Source organism: Plectropomus leopardus, chromosome 16 (genome assembly GCF_026936395.1).
Source record: "Plectropomus leopardus strain MGB_pleo_1.0 chromosome 16, ASM2693639v1, whole genome shotgun sequence".
In the NCBI taxonomy this organism is placed as follows: domain Eukaryota; kingdom Metazoa; phylum Chordata; class Actinopteri; order Perciformes; family Serranidae; genus Plectropomus; species Plectropomus leopardus.
This window is the reverse complement of record NC_142191.1, coordinates 9,666,451-9,682,672: the sequence shown is the minus strand read 5'-3', so window position 1 is coordinate 9,682,672 and position 16,222 is coordinate 9,666,451. Positions and strand designations below refer to the sequence as shown.

Sequence of the window (16,222 nt, the reverse complement as noted above, 5' to 3'; positions counted from 1 at the left end):
GTCAAGGTCACGTTTTTTGGCCATAACTTAAAAATCCTCAAGAACCACCCTGCTGATTGTACAGATACTATGTGCATGACACATACATGTTTGCTCCATTAAGTGCTACTTGACTGGTGCTCAGCAGCAAACAACCATGTGGCATTAAATCTAGTTTAATTTAATTTGAGCGAACAGACCCTCCAAAACAGTTTTAGGCATTCAGCAACACTGTACTTGAAAACAAATTCATTCAAAATGCACAAGGTATAAACACACTTTGGCAAACACACGCTTGCAAAGACAAAGACAAATGCTCACACACACGCAAACACACACACACACACAAATGAAAGAGACACACAGATAAATACACACCCACATGTGTGCAGCTCCACAGTGAGCCAACACATTATCAGATGTATTAGATGTGAGACGATTTCTCTCTGTCTCTGTTGATGTTATCTTCAGATGAACACTGTTCTGCGCTGCTCCCAACATGCCCCTGTTCGTTCAGCTTTTAGGTGGCAGAGGCGAGATTATTTCTCAAAGCAGCGTGACACACTACCTGTCTCACCCCATTCGTACGGCCTCCCTCTCTAACGCTCCCTGATTTATCTTTTCTGTCTTTCCTCTCATACCATCCCGTCCCCAGTCAGGCTCTGCTCCGTCCTCTCTAACTTCACATTTGCTCTGTCTTTGTAATGTCCCTTCTCATCCCATTTCTCTTATTAAACACTCATTCCCCCTCCATTTGGTTTCCTCTTGCCTCATCTAAATCACACATCTTTTCTCTTCCCCCTTTTAACGCCCCACCTCCCTCGGCCCATCTCTCTTCTCTCTGCCGGATAAAAGCTGCGTGTTGCTCAGGTGTACCGATATAGGAGCTTTTAACGTTTCATTTAATAGAGGCTCTGTCACTTAATAGAGTGGCTTTCTCTTATCTGATTGAGGAACAAAGGGAGGGTCTGCTCGGTCTGAGAGGCCCACTTTGTGACAATTGCTTATCAGATGGGGAAACAGTGGAGAGCGGCCCACACAGTCTTAAACTATTACTCTCTTATCCGATTGTGGTTTCCCACAACTTGAGGACAGTTAGCGAGCGGATGAGGGTTGGCTTATTTGAATGTTGAGATTCTCCGGGAGAAATTCACTCTTATCTTATGACAGTAAAAAGGTTTTATTATATTTTTGTATTGCACTTTTTCTATTCCGTCTCACACTTTTTTAATATAGTATATGTTGTACCGTCTCTGAGGCCTGCTGGAATATTGTCACACTATTACTTTAAATACACAGCAAAAGAAACAATTATGATATTGAATTGGGGGTGGGCAATGACAATCAGAATCATGGCATGTGTTATTTTATATCGGTAATGGTATGTCACAATACAGTAACTGTTCTGTAAAATCAAAAACTTCGAATGGTTTAAAATAAACTGTAGTTCAGCAGTTTTGAATATTTTTCTTATTTAATCTGCAACTTTCATGCCATAAAGAAAAGAAAAAAAAAAAACAACGTTAAAACTAAATGTTTAGAATAGTAAAATTTTAATTCTTTCAAAAAGGGAGATTTTATGTACCAGAAAAAAATGTTTCAAGTGTGACAGGATTCTGTATTTATAACTTAACTCTCTTCCTCCATATCTGTCCAAAACACTTCACCTTGGGTGGCAGCTGAATTTGAAAAATCACAAATTCTAGTAATCACCTGGGAATCCAGCCTTCAAAGCCTTCCCTGAACAGCTACTCGTAGAAAATTCATTGCCAAATCTGATGGTGGACACATTTCAACCAACATGGGATGGAGATTACCACAGGCTACCACCCAAATGCTAGTAAAATATCCAAGTGGCTGCTAGATTTGTTTCACTCACCAGCCAAAAAACAAAAACATTTAGGGTTTTGGCTGGTGGGTGGACCAGCTCTTGGAAGCAGCTGAGTACATTTTTACTAGTTTTCCCCAAGTTTTAGTAACTGGTTACTTAAATAAATGTGTGAAACATCTGCATTCAGCCTATGGTCCGTGCTGTGGACTCCACTTGGTCTGCATTTGAACATGCACCATGCAGATTATTACAATGTCCCATTTCAAATTTCATTTAGCATTGAAATTGTGTGCGATTACCATGCTTAAAAAAATGCACTGTAAATACTGTCCAGCATCAACCAGAGTTACTGTGGCAACAGTCTCCCAGATGCAGGTGCAGCGTGCAATATGAGTTCTTATTGAAATCCTTTTTACAAAGTGGGCGTGCAGCAGACAGAGCAAGGCTCTCATAGACAGCAGTAGACTTTCTATTCAAATGAAGTGCAAATTTCAACAGAATTTTTAGGTAAAAGAAAGTATGAATTTTTGTGTTTTTTCCATTCACTGCCTCTGCATTATTTTTATTATATAAATAATCAATATTGCAAGTATACAAATTCAACTTTTGGTAACCTGCTTGGATAATCAAATAAACTGCTTTTTCAGTCCACTGAATTTTGCTGTGAATGAGGATCTTTATCATTATAAATTAATCTTAATAGATAAAATACATGTTGAAAAAGTTTTCCTTGAGGGCCATATCTATATAATATACAGCATAAAAAAGGTATTAAATGGCAATATATGCAATATATTGCAATATATTTGTTGGTACAATACTTTGTATATCACAAAAAGTTTAAGATTGCAAAAATGTCATAGCATAACTAAGGTGTTGTGATTATATTAAATAGTGGGGCCCATATTGGCAATGTTGTTATTTTATATGTATAAAAACAAAATGGTATTTGTGCTTTTCAATATAAAACTTGGTGAAATAATTTCAGTGAGTGCTTTTAGGGTTATTTCAGCACATTTTAACCGCACCGTGATAATACCGATAACCTTGATAATTTTGGTCGCTATAATAGTGTCATAAAATTTTCACAGTGCCACTTACTGCCGTCATGCTGTTGATCTGACCCAGAATCAGCTGCAGCAGTTGCTCGTCGCCGCTCTCGGCCATCAGTTTGAGTGCGGGCTGCTGGAGGCTCGGCTGGTTTTGGAGCAGCAGGGTAGATGTACGTCTGACACACTGGAGAGGAAGAGAGGCGGGGCGGGGGGGGTAGATGAATGGATAGATGTGTGGATGAATGGATGAAAGGCGGAGGGGGAGAGATGAAGGCAAAAGTGGGATGGAAACAGAGAAAGGTAATCAGAGAACGGGAGAACAAAAGGGGAGAGAGGGAAGAGAGTAGGCGAGGAACAGTGAAGGTTAATCGATGTGCATATACTGTACAGACACGCAGGCACATAATACTTTTAAAAAGGTCTACACAAAAACACACACACACACACACACACACATGGTCCTGTTGCAGTAATATATGGATATCACAATGCAATCTGACTCCCCCATGCTCTGGCGGTTTCATTCCAGCAGATTCAAATTAAAGCTGTTCAGAACAGAGTAAAAGGCCTCCTCCTGCACCTCCCACCCCTCTTCCCACACTAATATTAGACAGCCAGGCAGACACTAGCCTATTCACACTGAATAGCATTAGCGCTAAACTAATATCACAGTCAGCTGGCGCTAGACATACAGAATGGCATTAGGCTTACCACTTCCACGGTGCTGCTCAGCAGGGCATGAATAGCATTAGGGGCAGTCAGATATCAAAGAGCAGCGAGCGCCTATAGTACATAGCAGAAAGCACTGAGCTGATGCTAACATGTTGCTGTGGGTTACATGCTTAATAGCTTCAGGCTCCTGTATTAAGATAGGAGGTGAAATGGTGGCGCTGCGGCAAGGCTGAATTCTAACAAGCTTATTCGTGTATCTTTTATAATAACGGTGATAGCAAAGGAATCAGAAATGGGTCTAAGACTGATTTTTTTTTTCTTGACTGAAAATATTAATTTTCAGTGTCCCCAGTGTATGTAGTGAAGGAAGTATTCAGATCTTTTATTTAAAGTCTCCATTAAGTGAAAAATACATTTTCCCTAATCCTGCGAAATCTGAGCAAATTGGTTTGTTTTCTTTCAAAAACACAGAGAAAAAGCAAATTGCAACTAAAGACATGGCCCAAAAAATAGCAAAAAAAAAAAAAGTAAGAAAGTAACAAGAAAATTTCCTGAAATAATGGGGTGGGGTGGGGGTGTAACAAAACAAACAACAAAACAAGGAGCAAAATGACCCAACAAAGTGCTGAAATAAATATATATATATATGTATTTATCTCTAAATGTAAGTGCGTAAGTGGGATAAAAGAATGAATGAGCATACAATTAAAAGAGTTAAGCACGAGGTCCTAAAAATTATACTCGTGCACATATTTAATTGATTTGATCTACTTTTCAGACATTGCAAAGTTCACATGCAGTCACAGGCGATTATCCAAGGAGTGTTTGATATTTACCTCCACAGGAAGCTTGTGTTTGGTGTTATAGAGAGATCGCACCATAGTGACAACCTGCTGACCCAGGTCTAATTTGACCTCTGGCGCCTGGCAGCGGCTCAGCAGAGCCGAGGTCAGCACCACCCAGGGGTTACGCTCCGACTCTGCCCTGGAGACAGAAAGCGACACCTGTGAGTGCGAATGCACACTGCAAAAAAGGAAATTCAAGACAGTAAAAAAAAGAAAAGACTTGTTTTAAGGAAAATAGTCTCATTTTTGGTCTAAAAAGAAAAAGAAATCTTGTCAAGCATGATTTGCATTAGAAATTAATCCAATTCTAGGAAAATATGTGTTGTTTCAATAAGATTTCCCAGCTAATATTGAGCAAGATTTATCATAACAAGCTATAGCATGGACAACATTTCAGAACTTTTCCATGAATTTTCAAGGACTCAAAATATATATATTTTTTCAAACATATAAGATTCAAATGCTATTCAAACATAATTTCAACATCCCAGCATATTAAAATAAACATTAACATATTAGAGCTATGTTATATTGCCACCAACAGGACATAAATTCACATTAATGTACATTTGACTTATTACACACAACACAGTTCCATGATTTTTTCAAAACTTTCAATGATTTTTACAAATTCCTTGACCTTTACAGGGCTGCAAAATGTGATCGTGAAATTCAATGACTTTTCCAGGTCTTCCATGACGACTGGAACCTTGCATATTACAATATTTAAAATGACTGCTATTCTTTTTATCCAACACTGCAGTCACACGTCACCAGATGGTAATCGTGTTAGACACAGACTGGGCCACGTCAGCTGACGACCCTATGCTATTATAAATAATATAAACACAACAGCCACATAAGAATAGCAGCATCAAATCAGGAGCTGACATTAGCGCAGACAGCATCATCCAGAGGTTATGCGGCGATCTAATGAATTCTGACGCTGACATGTAAGTGAGGAGACACAATGTTTGACCACTTTACTCCTGCAGTTAATATTAAACACCTACATGCTGAGTTTTTCTCTCTGTCTGTGAACACCGGGGGACCAGCTGCCAGCACTGACAGGCGTCACTTTGTTGACACGCTCCTTTATGAGTGTCTTGGAGACCTTTGCTAATGCCTCCAGAGTAACCGATTAGCTCTCGCCGAGGCCATCAAATGCCAATGACGTTACAGCAATTTGACCTTCATGGATCTTTATTAATATCAGACATAGAAAGGAAAAAAAAAACCTATAGGAACCCCCGAACAACTCATTATCTGTTAATTAGATCTTGGTTGACGGATGGAACCTTTTGAAATTATTAACTCTATTAACATTATCATTAGCATGCAGTTAATGCTAATGTATATTCGATTCCCTCCAACTGCCGGCAAACCCTAATGTTAGTCGTTATTGTGGGTGTTAAATTAAAGACAAGTAAAGTACATAAATAAGTGGCTCATTAAATCTGCATCAAACCTTTAACCTTAGTTATAATAGATCTGTCACTCATCTATCAGACACAGGCAGCAAAACACCACTGTAAAGGAAGAAATATGTTGTTGGTTAGAAAATTGCCGTCGACATGCCAGTACGGCTGGAAGTTACATATGTGATTAACATGACAAGTCGTACATTAAAAATTGAAGATACAGAGAAGGAGATTGGAGATGAGAGGAGCAATCTGATATGAATGTATGCTTTGTTTCACTGCGGGTGTTTTCACGTGATAAAGGGTAGATGGTAACATGATGATATATCCTCGGTTATATAATGAGAAATTGAAAAAAATAAGTAAAGTGGTTGAATCCTGATGCCATATTAGGCTGATTTAATGTGTGTTAAGTTCAGTATTTTTCAACCTGGACCTTGTTTTAGCTTTTTTTGTCTTACATAGTTCTCGTACATTTTTACCAATGAATTTTCAGAACTTTTCCATATTGTTTCCAAAATATTTTATGCCATTTCAAAATCTTGATGGAGTTGTTTAAAATGGTTGGGCCTATAAACACACACTTCCTAGGCATTTGTGGATAAACTGCTAACGCTTGCAATCTTCACTCTTCAAGTTAGACATTTCTGCTGGTGTATTATTGACCAGATTGGCACAAACAAGTACTAAAAATATAAGTCTGCACCACTTTTTGGAGGATTAAAAAAAAAAAGAAGATTCAATGAACGGACACACAGAGCAGCACTAGATTCAGAATTAGTCATACAACATATTTGTATATATTTGTTTAGTGATTTTAAAAAAAAAAAAAAACTAAGATTATTTTTTTGAGCTTTTATTGCCTTTAATTGACAGGAAATTTTGAGCGTGAAAGGGGGAGGATGAGGGGGAGACATGCAGCAAAGGGCCAAGGCCGGACTCAAACCTGCGGCCGCTGTAGCGAGTACACAGCCTCTGTATATGGGCTGCTGATCTATCCACTGAGCCACCAGGCACCCCATGTTTGGTGATTTTTACGAAGATATTTTAAATAGTAGGTAAAACAATTGCACATTCAAAATTTTCCAAAAACATTCTGTTAATTCCAAACAATTTCCAGGCCTGGAAAACTGTTTTTCTAAATTCATAACTTTTCCACAAATTCCATGACTATGGGAACTCTTGGTCTAAGTGGCTAATGGGAACGACAGTTTTTTAAATTGGTTCAGTATTGAGCGAGAGAGCTACTGCCGGCAGCCATGAAACTGGCTGCAATGTAAAGACTCGGAGCATGTGGACACTTTCAACTTACATCCACTAAAATTGTTTGTTTTTGCCAGTGACAGATAAGATTATACTTGTCAACCCTGTTTTTTTGCTGGTAGAGTCACGTTTTTTGCCTTCTCTCGAGTTCCTCCCAGAGTCACAGTACTCCTATATTTCTCCAGATTAATGACAAATTTGCATTTTTTTCCCCTTTTCATCATCACAACCCGTTTCTGACACTATACAGCCAACAATTTTAAAAATATACTGTTTCCTCCCAGTGGGTGCTTCCTCTTCTCTCTCCGCCCGTCAAGCCTGCATGAGTTGAATGCTGCCACCAGTGGCCAAGTCCTATGTGACGCTCTAGCAGGGGGTTTGAGGGGTGCCTAAGGGTTTGGAAAAATCTGATTTTCCCTTCTATGCCTTGGCGGGGTACCCGGCTGTCCTCCGAAGACTGTAAGCCTCCCGTTCTGCTCCGCTTAGGCATCCAGGACCCAGAGGTGTGTGGGCCAGGGAGGACAGCCAGCTGTGGGTCCCTGAAGCGGGTCAAGCCCACAGCCTGGCTTCCCTCCCTCCTCCTGTTACTCTGCTGGAGTTATATGGTTTTTGTGATTTTTATTTTGTGTCTGTTGATTTTGAGTGAAGTGTGTTTTTTACAATGCTAAAATCAAAGTTTATGTAAATAGAGTCTGGTGAGTTTGGCGATTTCGGGGCTGTTTCTGGTTAAATATGAAGAATTTCACTCCTAACAAAAAGGTCTATCTCTATATCTCTGTATCTTTTCCATTATGTTGTCAGTCACTTAAAATAACAATCCGAGCCTGTCATTGCAAAGACAATTACATTTAGTGGATACAAATTGACGATGCGAATGTGCCATGAGTGTTTACATGGCAGCCTGTTTTGCCGCTTTTGCACAATCCTGGAATAATTTAAAAAATTGGTGTCATTAGACACAAAAACATGGAAAAACTGGGTCCAGATTGAAACATACTGTTATACCTTTAACCCTTTAAAACCTTGAGTGACATCGCTTTTCTTATGCTGCTTTCAGATGCCTTACATAAGTATTTGAACCTTGAAGCCTGACAAATTGGTGCAATTTCTGTGAAAAGCGTGGGGGGAAAAAAGGAAATGAGCAGCTTAGCAAGAAATCTTTCACAAATTGCAAGGAATTGGTAGATTTAGAAAAGTGTTTTTAAAAAGCCAGGGAAAATGTCTTAGGAAAAAAGCCAAGGAAAAAAAAAATCTAATTGTCATAATTACATTTTTAAATTATTAGAAGGTTTAAGCACTTTTTCCAGGTCAATTCTGTGCTGTTGTTTTTTGAAATCTCTTTAAAGCTAATTTTCAGGTAATGTTCTTGTACATTTTAATTATTTCTTTCTAATTTTTGGGTCATTTCATTGCTCTTTGCCTTCTTCCTATGTTTTTGAAAAAAATCAAGCCAATTTGCTCAGGTTTCAAAGGGTTAAGAAAGTGTATTAGATGAAGGACACCCTGTGTGTGCTTGTGTATATCTGCAAAAGAAAAAAAAGACCTTGCAAATGAGGAAGAAAGTATAGAGGTGAAGAGACAGCAGGGAGGACAGCAGGGCTCTTGAGTGTGACCGTCAGTGAAAAAGCAGCTCTCCATCCAGCTACTGTGGGGTGTCTTGTCCCGACAAGCTGCTTCACCTTCGGATGATGCAGCCAGGGGAGCAAACAGAGCCCACTTGTGCTGCTTGGCTCACTGCTGCTTCCTGTGCTTTACCAGGGGGACGTCGGGGCTCTGCTGCATGCAACTATGAGTGTCTGCGTGCTCGCCAAATCTGTCACAGGGTGCAGTGTGAGTCACAGCCAGCCTTCCTTTCGTGCTTTGAATCATGACTCAGTTTATGCGGATGGACTAAAGGATAAGCTCTTTAAATGCAACTCAATATAGCTCCCAAAACAGCCTCTTGTAGTCTTACTGAAACAAATCTCCGCTCACACACAGTAAACACACCTCCATCCCAGCCAGGATTAAACGCTGAGTCAGACAAATAGTTAAGGTTAACCATGTGTCTCGCACGCCCTCGAATCTTAACAGAACATCTGAAATGAGGCGTTTGAAGGTTAGGTTATTCTGAGTTTTGTGTCCCAAATTACGACTGCAGGATTCAGCAGCCATTCCACATAAAATGCACACTAAACACAGATCAGACGGAAATTTCAGGCTTCAAAGAGGCAAATTACAGCGCACTGTAGTTAGTGTGTGAATGCATGTTGCAGCAAATTAACTTGAGCAATGTAAATGAGGCCGACTAAAGAGACGAACAAAAACAAAGCCTGTAATCAGTCACTGAGTTTGTACTCAGCGTAATGTTTGCATTTTTATCTGAAACGCAGAACAACAGCTCAGTGTGCAGTTAAAAGAAGTGATTATAGCCGACCGTCCCAGCAGTGACGCTCTGACTACAGCTGCTCCGCACTCACAGAGTCAGTGAAATCTGTGGGTGAACTTGAAGCAGCTGCGTCGTCCAAACCTAATCCCATCTCTCCTACTGCTTCTCAGCGGCAAAGACACCGGCTTTACACAAAGTCCATAACAACTCTACTGTCCTTTACAAAAACACTCATGGTTTTCTCACTTGCTCCTGATTCTTCACATTCTCCGAAAACTTAAACTGTCTCCCTCTCAGTGATTTTTTTTTCCCACAGTAGGCAGCATTCTCACAGGTTAAATTCAGCATCAGACTAAAAATTACCCAATCCAACAGACAATTTATGAGTACAAAAATGAACATCAGCGAGTGTAGTGAAAACAGATTCCACATGTAATGGTCTGTTTCCACTGTAGGAACTCGGGGTTAGTTTTACGGGGTCTTGTCTGTTACGTGTCTCCACCGCAGGAGCCGCCCCTGTAGGACAATTTTCGAGAACTTTTAAGAGGGCAAAACAAGTCCCTGCCTAGAGGTAAGGACTTTAGTGGGGCACTGAAAAACTCAAGTGGCCAATCGAAGAAATGCAGTTTTTGGCATTTTTACACTGGCTTCATTCTTTCAGCCTGAGAGGCTGCTGCTTGTTCTTAACTCAGCTCATCAGTCTGTCCTGTTCTGGGTGTGAAACTTTCTGCTGTCCCTGGAACTATCAGCTTCAATAATACAGTAAACTACAGTGTCTGACAGTTGTTTCATTGTAGCTCTGCTCTTAAGTCAAAATAAAGAACCATCAAATCTCTGCTTTTCTGTTTTGCATTCAAATATTACATCCAAACAAACATAAGACTCTGTCCACAGTATATATAAGAAAAATGGTGACTTTTAGTCTTTTGTTAATCATGTAGTGGAAATGCAAAAGGGGATGCACAAAAGCTCTTGATTTTACTCGCTGAGTTTAATTTTTGTGCCTTTTTGAACCTTTAACCCCCTGGAACTACATAGTTAGAGAGTGGCTTGAGACATTTCATAATGCCTGACAAAAACAGCCTTACTTCATTTCAAGCAGGTTGTTAAGTCACTGCAGTACTGCGACGCCCTCATCTAAAAGAGTCATCACATGGACAGATAAAATATTGTGCAGTCTGATCCTGGCCTAACATTAATTTCCATTGAAAGAGAAAGTATCCCATCAGGCAGGTTGAGTTAGCCTTTAAACTGAAGCACCAGTAATGAGTAAATATAAATCTTTTTCATCAACAAACCAACAAAGTCATCAGTCGATAAAGCTGATTTACACGCGCTTACACACCTTTGCACGGCTCTGTGCATGTCCTTGTGAGTTCTAAACAACTAGCGGAGAAGAACTTTAAATTGCTGATCGAAACTGTTTGAAACAGCCTGCTTTGATTGAGCTGGAAGGATAAACTCCCCGCAGCACAACCCTGCATTGTCTCGGCGGGCTTCAGAGTACTACTCACTTTTAATCAAGAACAATAGAGAAGGAGAGGAGCAATCACATCATTAGGCACTTATCGATAATACAGCCAACACTGGCTGAGGCTCATAAGATGCCAGCTGGTGCAAGAAGCCCAGAGCCTCAAGCTTTGTGAAGACGCCTGTTTTCATTTCCATCTCTAAAAGTCTATGTGCAATATGTAGACCTGAGTGATTAGAGCCTCTATTCTCCATTCCCGCTCAGTGAAATGAGAACACACTGCACAGTTTGCCCATTAAAATGTCAATGTCTTTATGTGTCCTTGAGTTTGTTAACAGACAAGCTACTGTGTAAACTCTGCTGGCAGTGACTGTGGTTGATGGCTAAGCGGTAAAACACACTCACTATCAGCCAGAATATGAGTTCACTTTGACCTAAGATGGTAAAATACCACTAATTTTACAGTTTAACTTGAACACTTACATTCACTGAAGATGCTGAGATGCATTAAGAAAGAAAGTGAATTGAATAAAGTGAGGTGAGAAAGGATGGAAAGAAAGCAACACTGTTGATGTTGGAAAGTAATTACCATACCTGAGAGAGTTTTTTTTTGCCATTTTGGGATAATGCGCTTATTTACTTTAATGTAGAGACTTATGGTGTTGACACACTATGCAACTTTCAAAGTCATCAGATTACTGTATTTTTCACATTACATGACTTTATCTTATTGATTACATTTCACAGAGTGGAATCCTTGAAGAGTATGTCAACAAAACAAATACAAGAAATGAAAAAGATGCAAGACCAGGGCCAAGAGAGGATTTCTATTCTTCAAAAAATTGATATCCGTTAAAAGCAAACACTCTTAAGTTGTTTGTGCAGTGATTTGCAAAGAAAAAACAAGAATAAAAATAAAATAATGTGGAAGAGTTCATGTTTAGGGAGCAAAGATTGTCTGCTCTGCTAGCTGATGTTCTGTAGTGGGTGTTATGACTCCTCCCCCACATATTTTGCTGGCCCATATCTTGCACTCTCATAGGCTTTAGGTTGTTGCAGCTTTCTTTGGCCACAACATCAGTCAAAACAAATGTCACACTACAGAATTTGGACTTGTTAACTGGTCAGGAGATTTAACCTGCTAAACATCTTTTGGCGGTCTGCAACACATGGGTGAAACTCTCAGATTGTGTCTTTAGCCCCTTTTACACTCCCTGTTCAAGACAGGATTATCACGCTGTTACACCTGCTCACCATTATTTATAAATGGTATACGACCATGGACAGAGGGGCAGAGTCGCTTTGCCCTTGAGCCGACAACAGTGGTAGTAACAGCGCCGCAACAACATCTGTTAAAAAGAGACCATTTGCAGAATGGAATTATGGGCAGGACAGGTGCGATGTTTTGACGGCGTGTTATATGTTTAACCCACTGTGTGAAAATTAAGAAAGAGCAGGCAGCAGTTAGCTAACTTAAAGAAAAAGCACAGCAGACAAAAATGGCCGCAAATTGGGAAAACAATGAGATTCAGGACAAGGTCAGTCGCCATTAAACAGAGGAGGTTAATGACTGTCATGCCACTGTTATTGTTTAGAAAGCACTGCAGCGGCATACGTTATATGTCAAACTTTAGGCCGACACTGTTGTGTTAAGCATCATGCCCGTCACAGCTTTTTTGTTTGCATGATGCCAGCCTGTTATCTAAAATCACACACTGGAACAGCGTGATGCTGCTAATGTTTGGCTCGATGCAAAAATACAAAGGTGGTGAAAATTCACAAATTGTAATCGTAGCTCACAGGAGTGAGCATCACTTTGCTCTTCTCCACGGATTTTGTCTGTGATCTCCAAACTGTCGGCAAGTGGAAAATTAAGGATAAAATCACGTGGTGTGAACTTGGCATTAGATGAGAAGAGCAATACGGCTCTTGTTTCTGTATGTTAAATATAATCCTACAGCAGCTAATTTGCTTAGCTCAGCATTAGGACTAAAATCCAGCGGCAACCAGCTAATCCGACCCTTTCCTAGTCCTACACAACAGCTAGTCATTTTTACACTTTGGTTTTTGTACAGATCAAACCTCTTAGGTGTGAATATTGAACTCCAGACAGACCAAGGCTAGCTGTTTTCCTGTTTCAAGTCTCTTTGCTGAGCTAACCAGCTGCTAGCTGTTGCATCATATTTATCAACATGAGTATCAATCCTTTTATTTACCCTTTCGCCATAATATTTTTGCCAAAATGTCAAACTATTGCTTTGCCCTTGAAAAAATCCAATGAAAAAAAGATTAAGTGTCTTACACTTCCTCTTTCATCATGGGCGGCCATGCTTGCAGAAGGAGAGTGAGCAGCTGAAAGTCCTCCCACTTCTGTGCGGCTTCCAGCAGCTCAAGGAAGAGAGCGTATCGTTTCTCCTCATTCTCCACATCTTCTATCTCAACCTGAGAGGAAAGGAGGCGAGAAAAGAGAATTATTTGAGACCAAAAAGCAAAGGCCAACCTGTGAAGATCCAGATTTTAAGGCATCACCAGGTCACTGAGCACCAAAGCACAAATCAACTGAATGACGAGTGTTTAGTGATGAAACCATAACCATAATCTGTTTCTTTTAAATTCTGCTACACATGCAATGTTGTGGGTTATTATGATGATGAATGCCAGCATCAAGTGGATTTCGGTGATTTATTATCTTCCACGAGACACCATCCAAAGCTACTGCAGCAGAAACAAGAGAGCAGCTTTCATCGATTTCAAATGAAGCTCTCTATCGTGATGGCAAAACTTGACAACCTAATGACTGCTGCAGAGTTTGTGGTTAAGGCATCCCTGCCAAAACGGTGCCTGAATGAGCCACGCAATCAAAAACACTCAGTCTAGACGAGCATCAAAGCAAACTTCAAGTAGGGCGTTGAAAAGACCGAACAAGGCTTTGTGAGTAATGGCACGTTTCACTGTTGGTTTAAAAAAAGAACGTCACCTGTGGCCAAACTTATTCTATACTATTATGAGAAAGAGAGAGACCGAGTGAAGAGGGAGAGTGTGAGAGTGAAAAGAAACGAGGGAGGGTTAATGTGGAAAAAATGAGAGGAGGAGGTGGCAGCGGAGGGAAAGTAATTAATTTTCTTCTCAAAGGTTGGCTTCTAGTGTGATTTAACAGTTCAGAGAGCGGCTGATTTCTGAGGGGAAAACTACAACCTGCCAAAGCATGGCTGCTGCAAAGACAGGCTCCGTCACACATGCACGCACACACACACAACAAAACACATACATCACTGGCAGCCAGACTCATAAAACATTGTTTCAGCCTCGGTGGTGGGATCAAATTTATAAGACTGGATATCTATGTAAAGCTTGGCGATATTTCACCCGTTTAAAGGTCTATACACGGTCTGGTTTGAACATTTTAAGATACTGGGAACTGTCTTTGAGTAAAACTCCAAACACATGCCTCTTCTTTTAACCTTTATTATGACAGTTTGGTAATGAAGCTGATTTGGCAAAGAGACCATCTGTGCATCAGTACTGGCAAAAATCTTGCTCCAAAGTACTCATATTTGGGATAGCAAATTAAAGGGATAGTTTAGCTTTTTTTTGTTTTAAGTGGGGTTGTATGAGGTACTTATTCACAGTCAGTATATTACATAAAGTAGATGTCAGTCAGCGCAACCCCAGTTTGGAAAAGCAGACTGGCGTCCAACATTAAAGCTAAGCAATGCACTGCTGTGGATGAGGCAGCATCAAAACATATTTTAACCACCTAAAACAAGTTCCAGTCAATATCAGTTTGAGTATACAGTATTTTCACTGCTGTACCTTAATGTCACATAGTGTTTTCTAATTGGAAAACTAAGCTGTTAAATCGCTCTCTTCAGAGCCAAACTCCATTGAGAAAAATAGCAATTTAACATCTCTGAATACAGGAGTTGCTGGTTTACCACTGCTTCAAACAGTTATTTTGTTTGGGTATTGTATGTGCACACTTAAACTGATACAAATACATTTTGTTGCCAACCCCAGTCCACAGCAGTATATTCCCTACTTTTCTCCCAACTGGGGGTGTGCAGACTGACATCTACTGTATCAAATACACTCATTTTGGATAAGTACCCCACACAACCCCACTTTAGAAAATCTGAACTGTCCCTTTAAGTTGTCCAATTAACAATAATTTAATAAAATACTTTTCAACGGACAGCTGCATTAACATACCAAAGACCACTGAAATTACTCTCAAGCATAATGCAATACTGTCTTCAAAATGATTTTCTGTCACACAAATAAAAATCAGCAATGCTGTTACAAATGGCCTGACAGCAGCAGGTAGTGTTGACGAAATGTACAAATGCCACAGTTCTGTGTATTGGGGTGCCTGCAGCCACGTGCCCCGCTGCATATTGCATCTCCAAACACTGTGGTAGACCCCTGGATTGCAAAACCTTTTAAACAAAACATATACCCACGAGATATTTGTTGAAAGCCACAGCAGAGCGCTGCAGGTGAGTTGTTTTACGCCGTGTAGGTCACTGTGCAGTCAAAAGCGAAAAAAAGCCACACATCGCCAGTTCAGTGGCAACAACCAGAGGCACACAAATTTGTGTTTTTGCAGCAGGTGTTACTGTCTGAATGTTGGTGAGGCAGAAATATAAAAAGGCACTTATTTTGGGGATTTAAAGTAGACTCAGCCAAAAGCTGATGTATGTGTCCTGTTGGTTTAAGAGACAGGTAAACACAAGTCAAAATAACATTTTTCCTCTTACCTGTAGTGCTATTTATCAGTCTAGATTGTTTTGATGTGAGGTGCCGGGTGTTGGAGATATTGACCGTACAGACGTCTGCCTGGACGCTGGCACTTGGCTTGTGGTGTCCAAATCACCAAAACAATGTGTTTTAAAACTCAAAAGCAATGTCACTCTCCAGAAATCATGACTCGGTTACTCAAGATAATGCACAGACCCTGTTGTGAGCAGTTTTATAAAGGAACTATTTTCTTTCTACTGAACTACAGCTGGATCAGATGACCTGAATCAAATCCTAAATCAGAGATATGCTCTGAATGTCACACACAGCTCCTTAAACCAACAGTATTATGTATAAACCTTTGAAAACTAAGCAAATTGGACTGATTTAAAAAAACATAAGGAGGCAATGAGCAACTTAGCAACTTGAAAAAAGTAAAAGTTACAGAGTATTTCCTGAAAATTAGCAAAAAGAAATACATAAGAAAAAAAGAAAAAACAAGGAAATTACCTGGAAAAAAACTGCTAGAATAATTCATAAATATATTTATGTTACATATTTCTAAAATGTAATTTTAATGAAT

The 16,222-nt window shown here is 39.9% G+C and overlaps 1 protein-coding gene across 1 annotated transcript in view; it reads right to left on the bottom strand.

Moving 5' to 3' along the window:
* nbas (NBAS subunit of NRZ tethering complex) overlaps positions 1 to 16,222 on the bottom strand; it is a 221,937-nt gene that overhangs the window by 14,910 nt on the left and 190,805 nt on the right. Inside the window, exons 50-52 of the mRNA XM_042503247.2 lie at positions 13,205 to 13,344; positions 4,371 to 4,518; positions 2,912 to 3,046 (exon numbers count right to left, since the gene is read on the bottom strand). Coding sequence (XP_042359181.2) covers positions 2,912 to 3,046; positions 4,371 to 4,518; positions 13,205 to 13,344 — 423 coding nt within the window. The remainder of the gene's footprint in view (positions 1 to 2,911; positions 3,047 to 4,370; positions 4,519 to 13,204; positions 13,345 to 16,222) is intronic.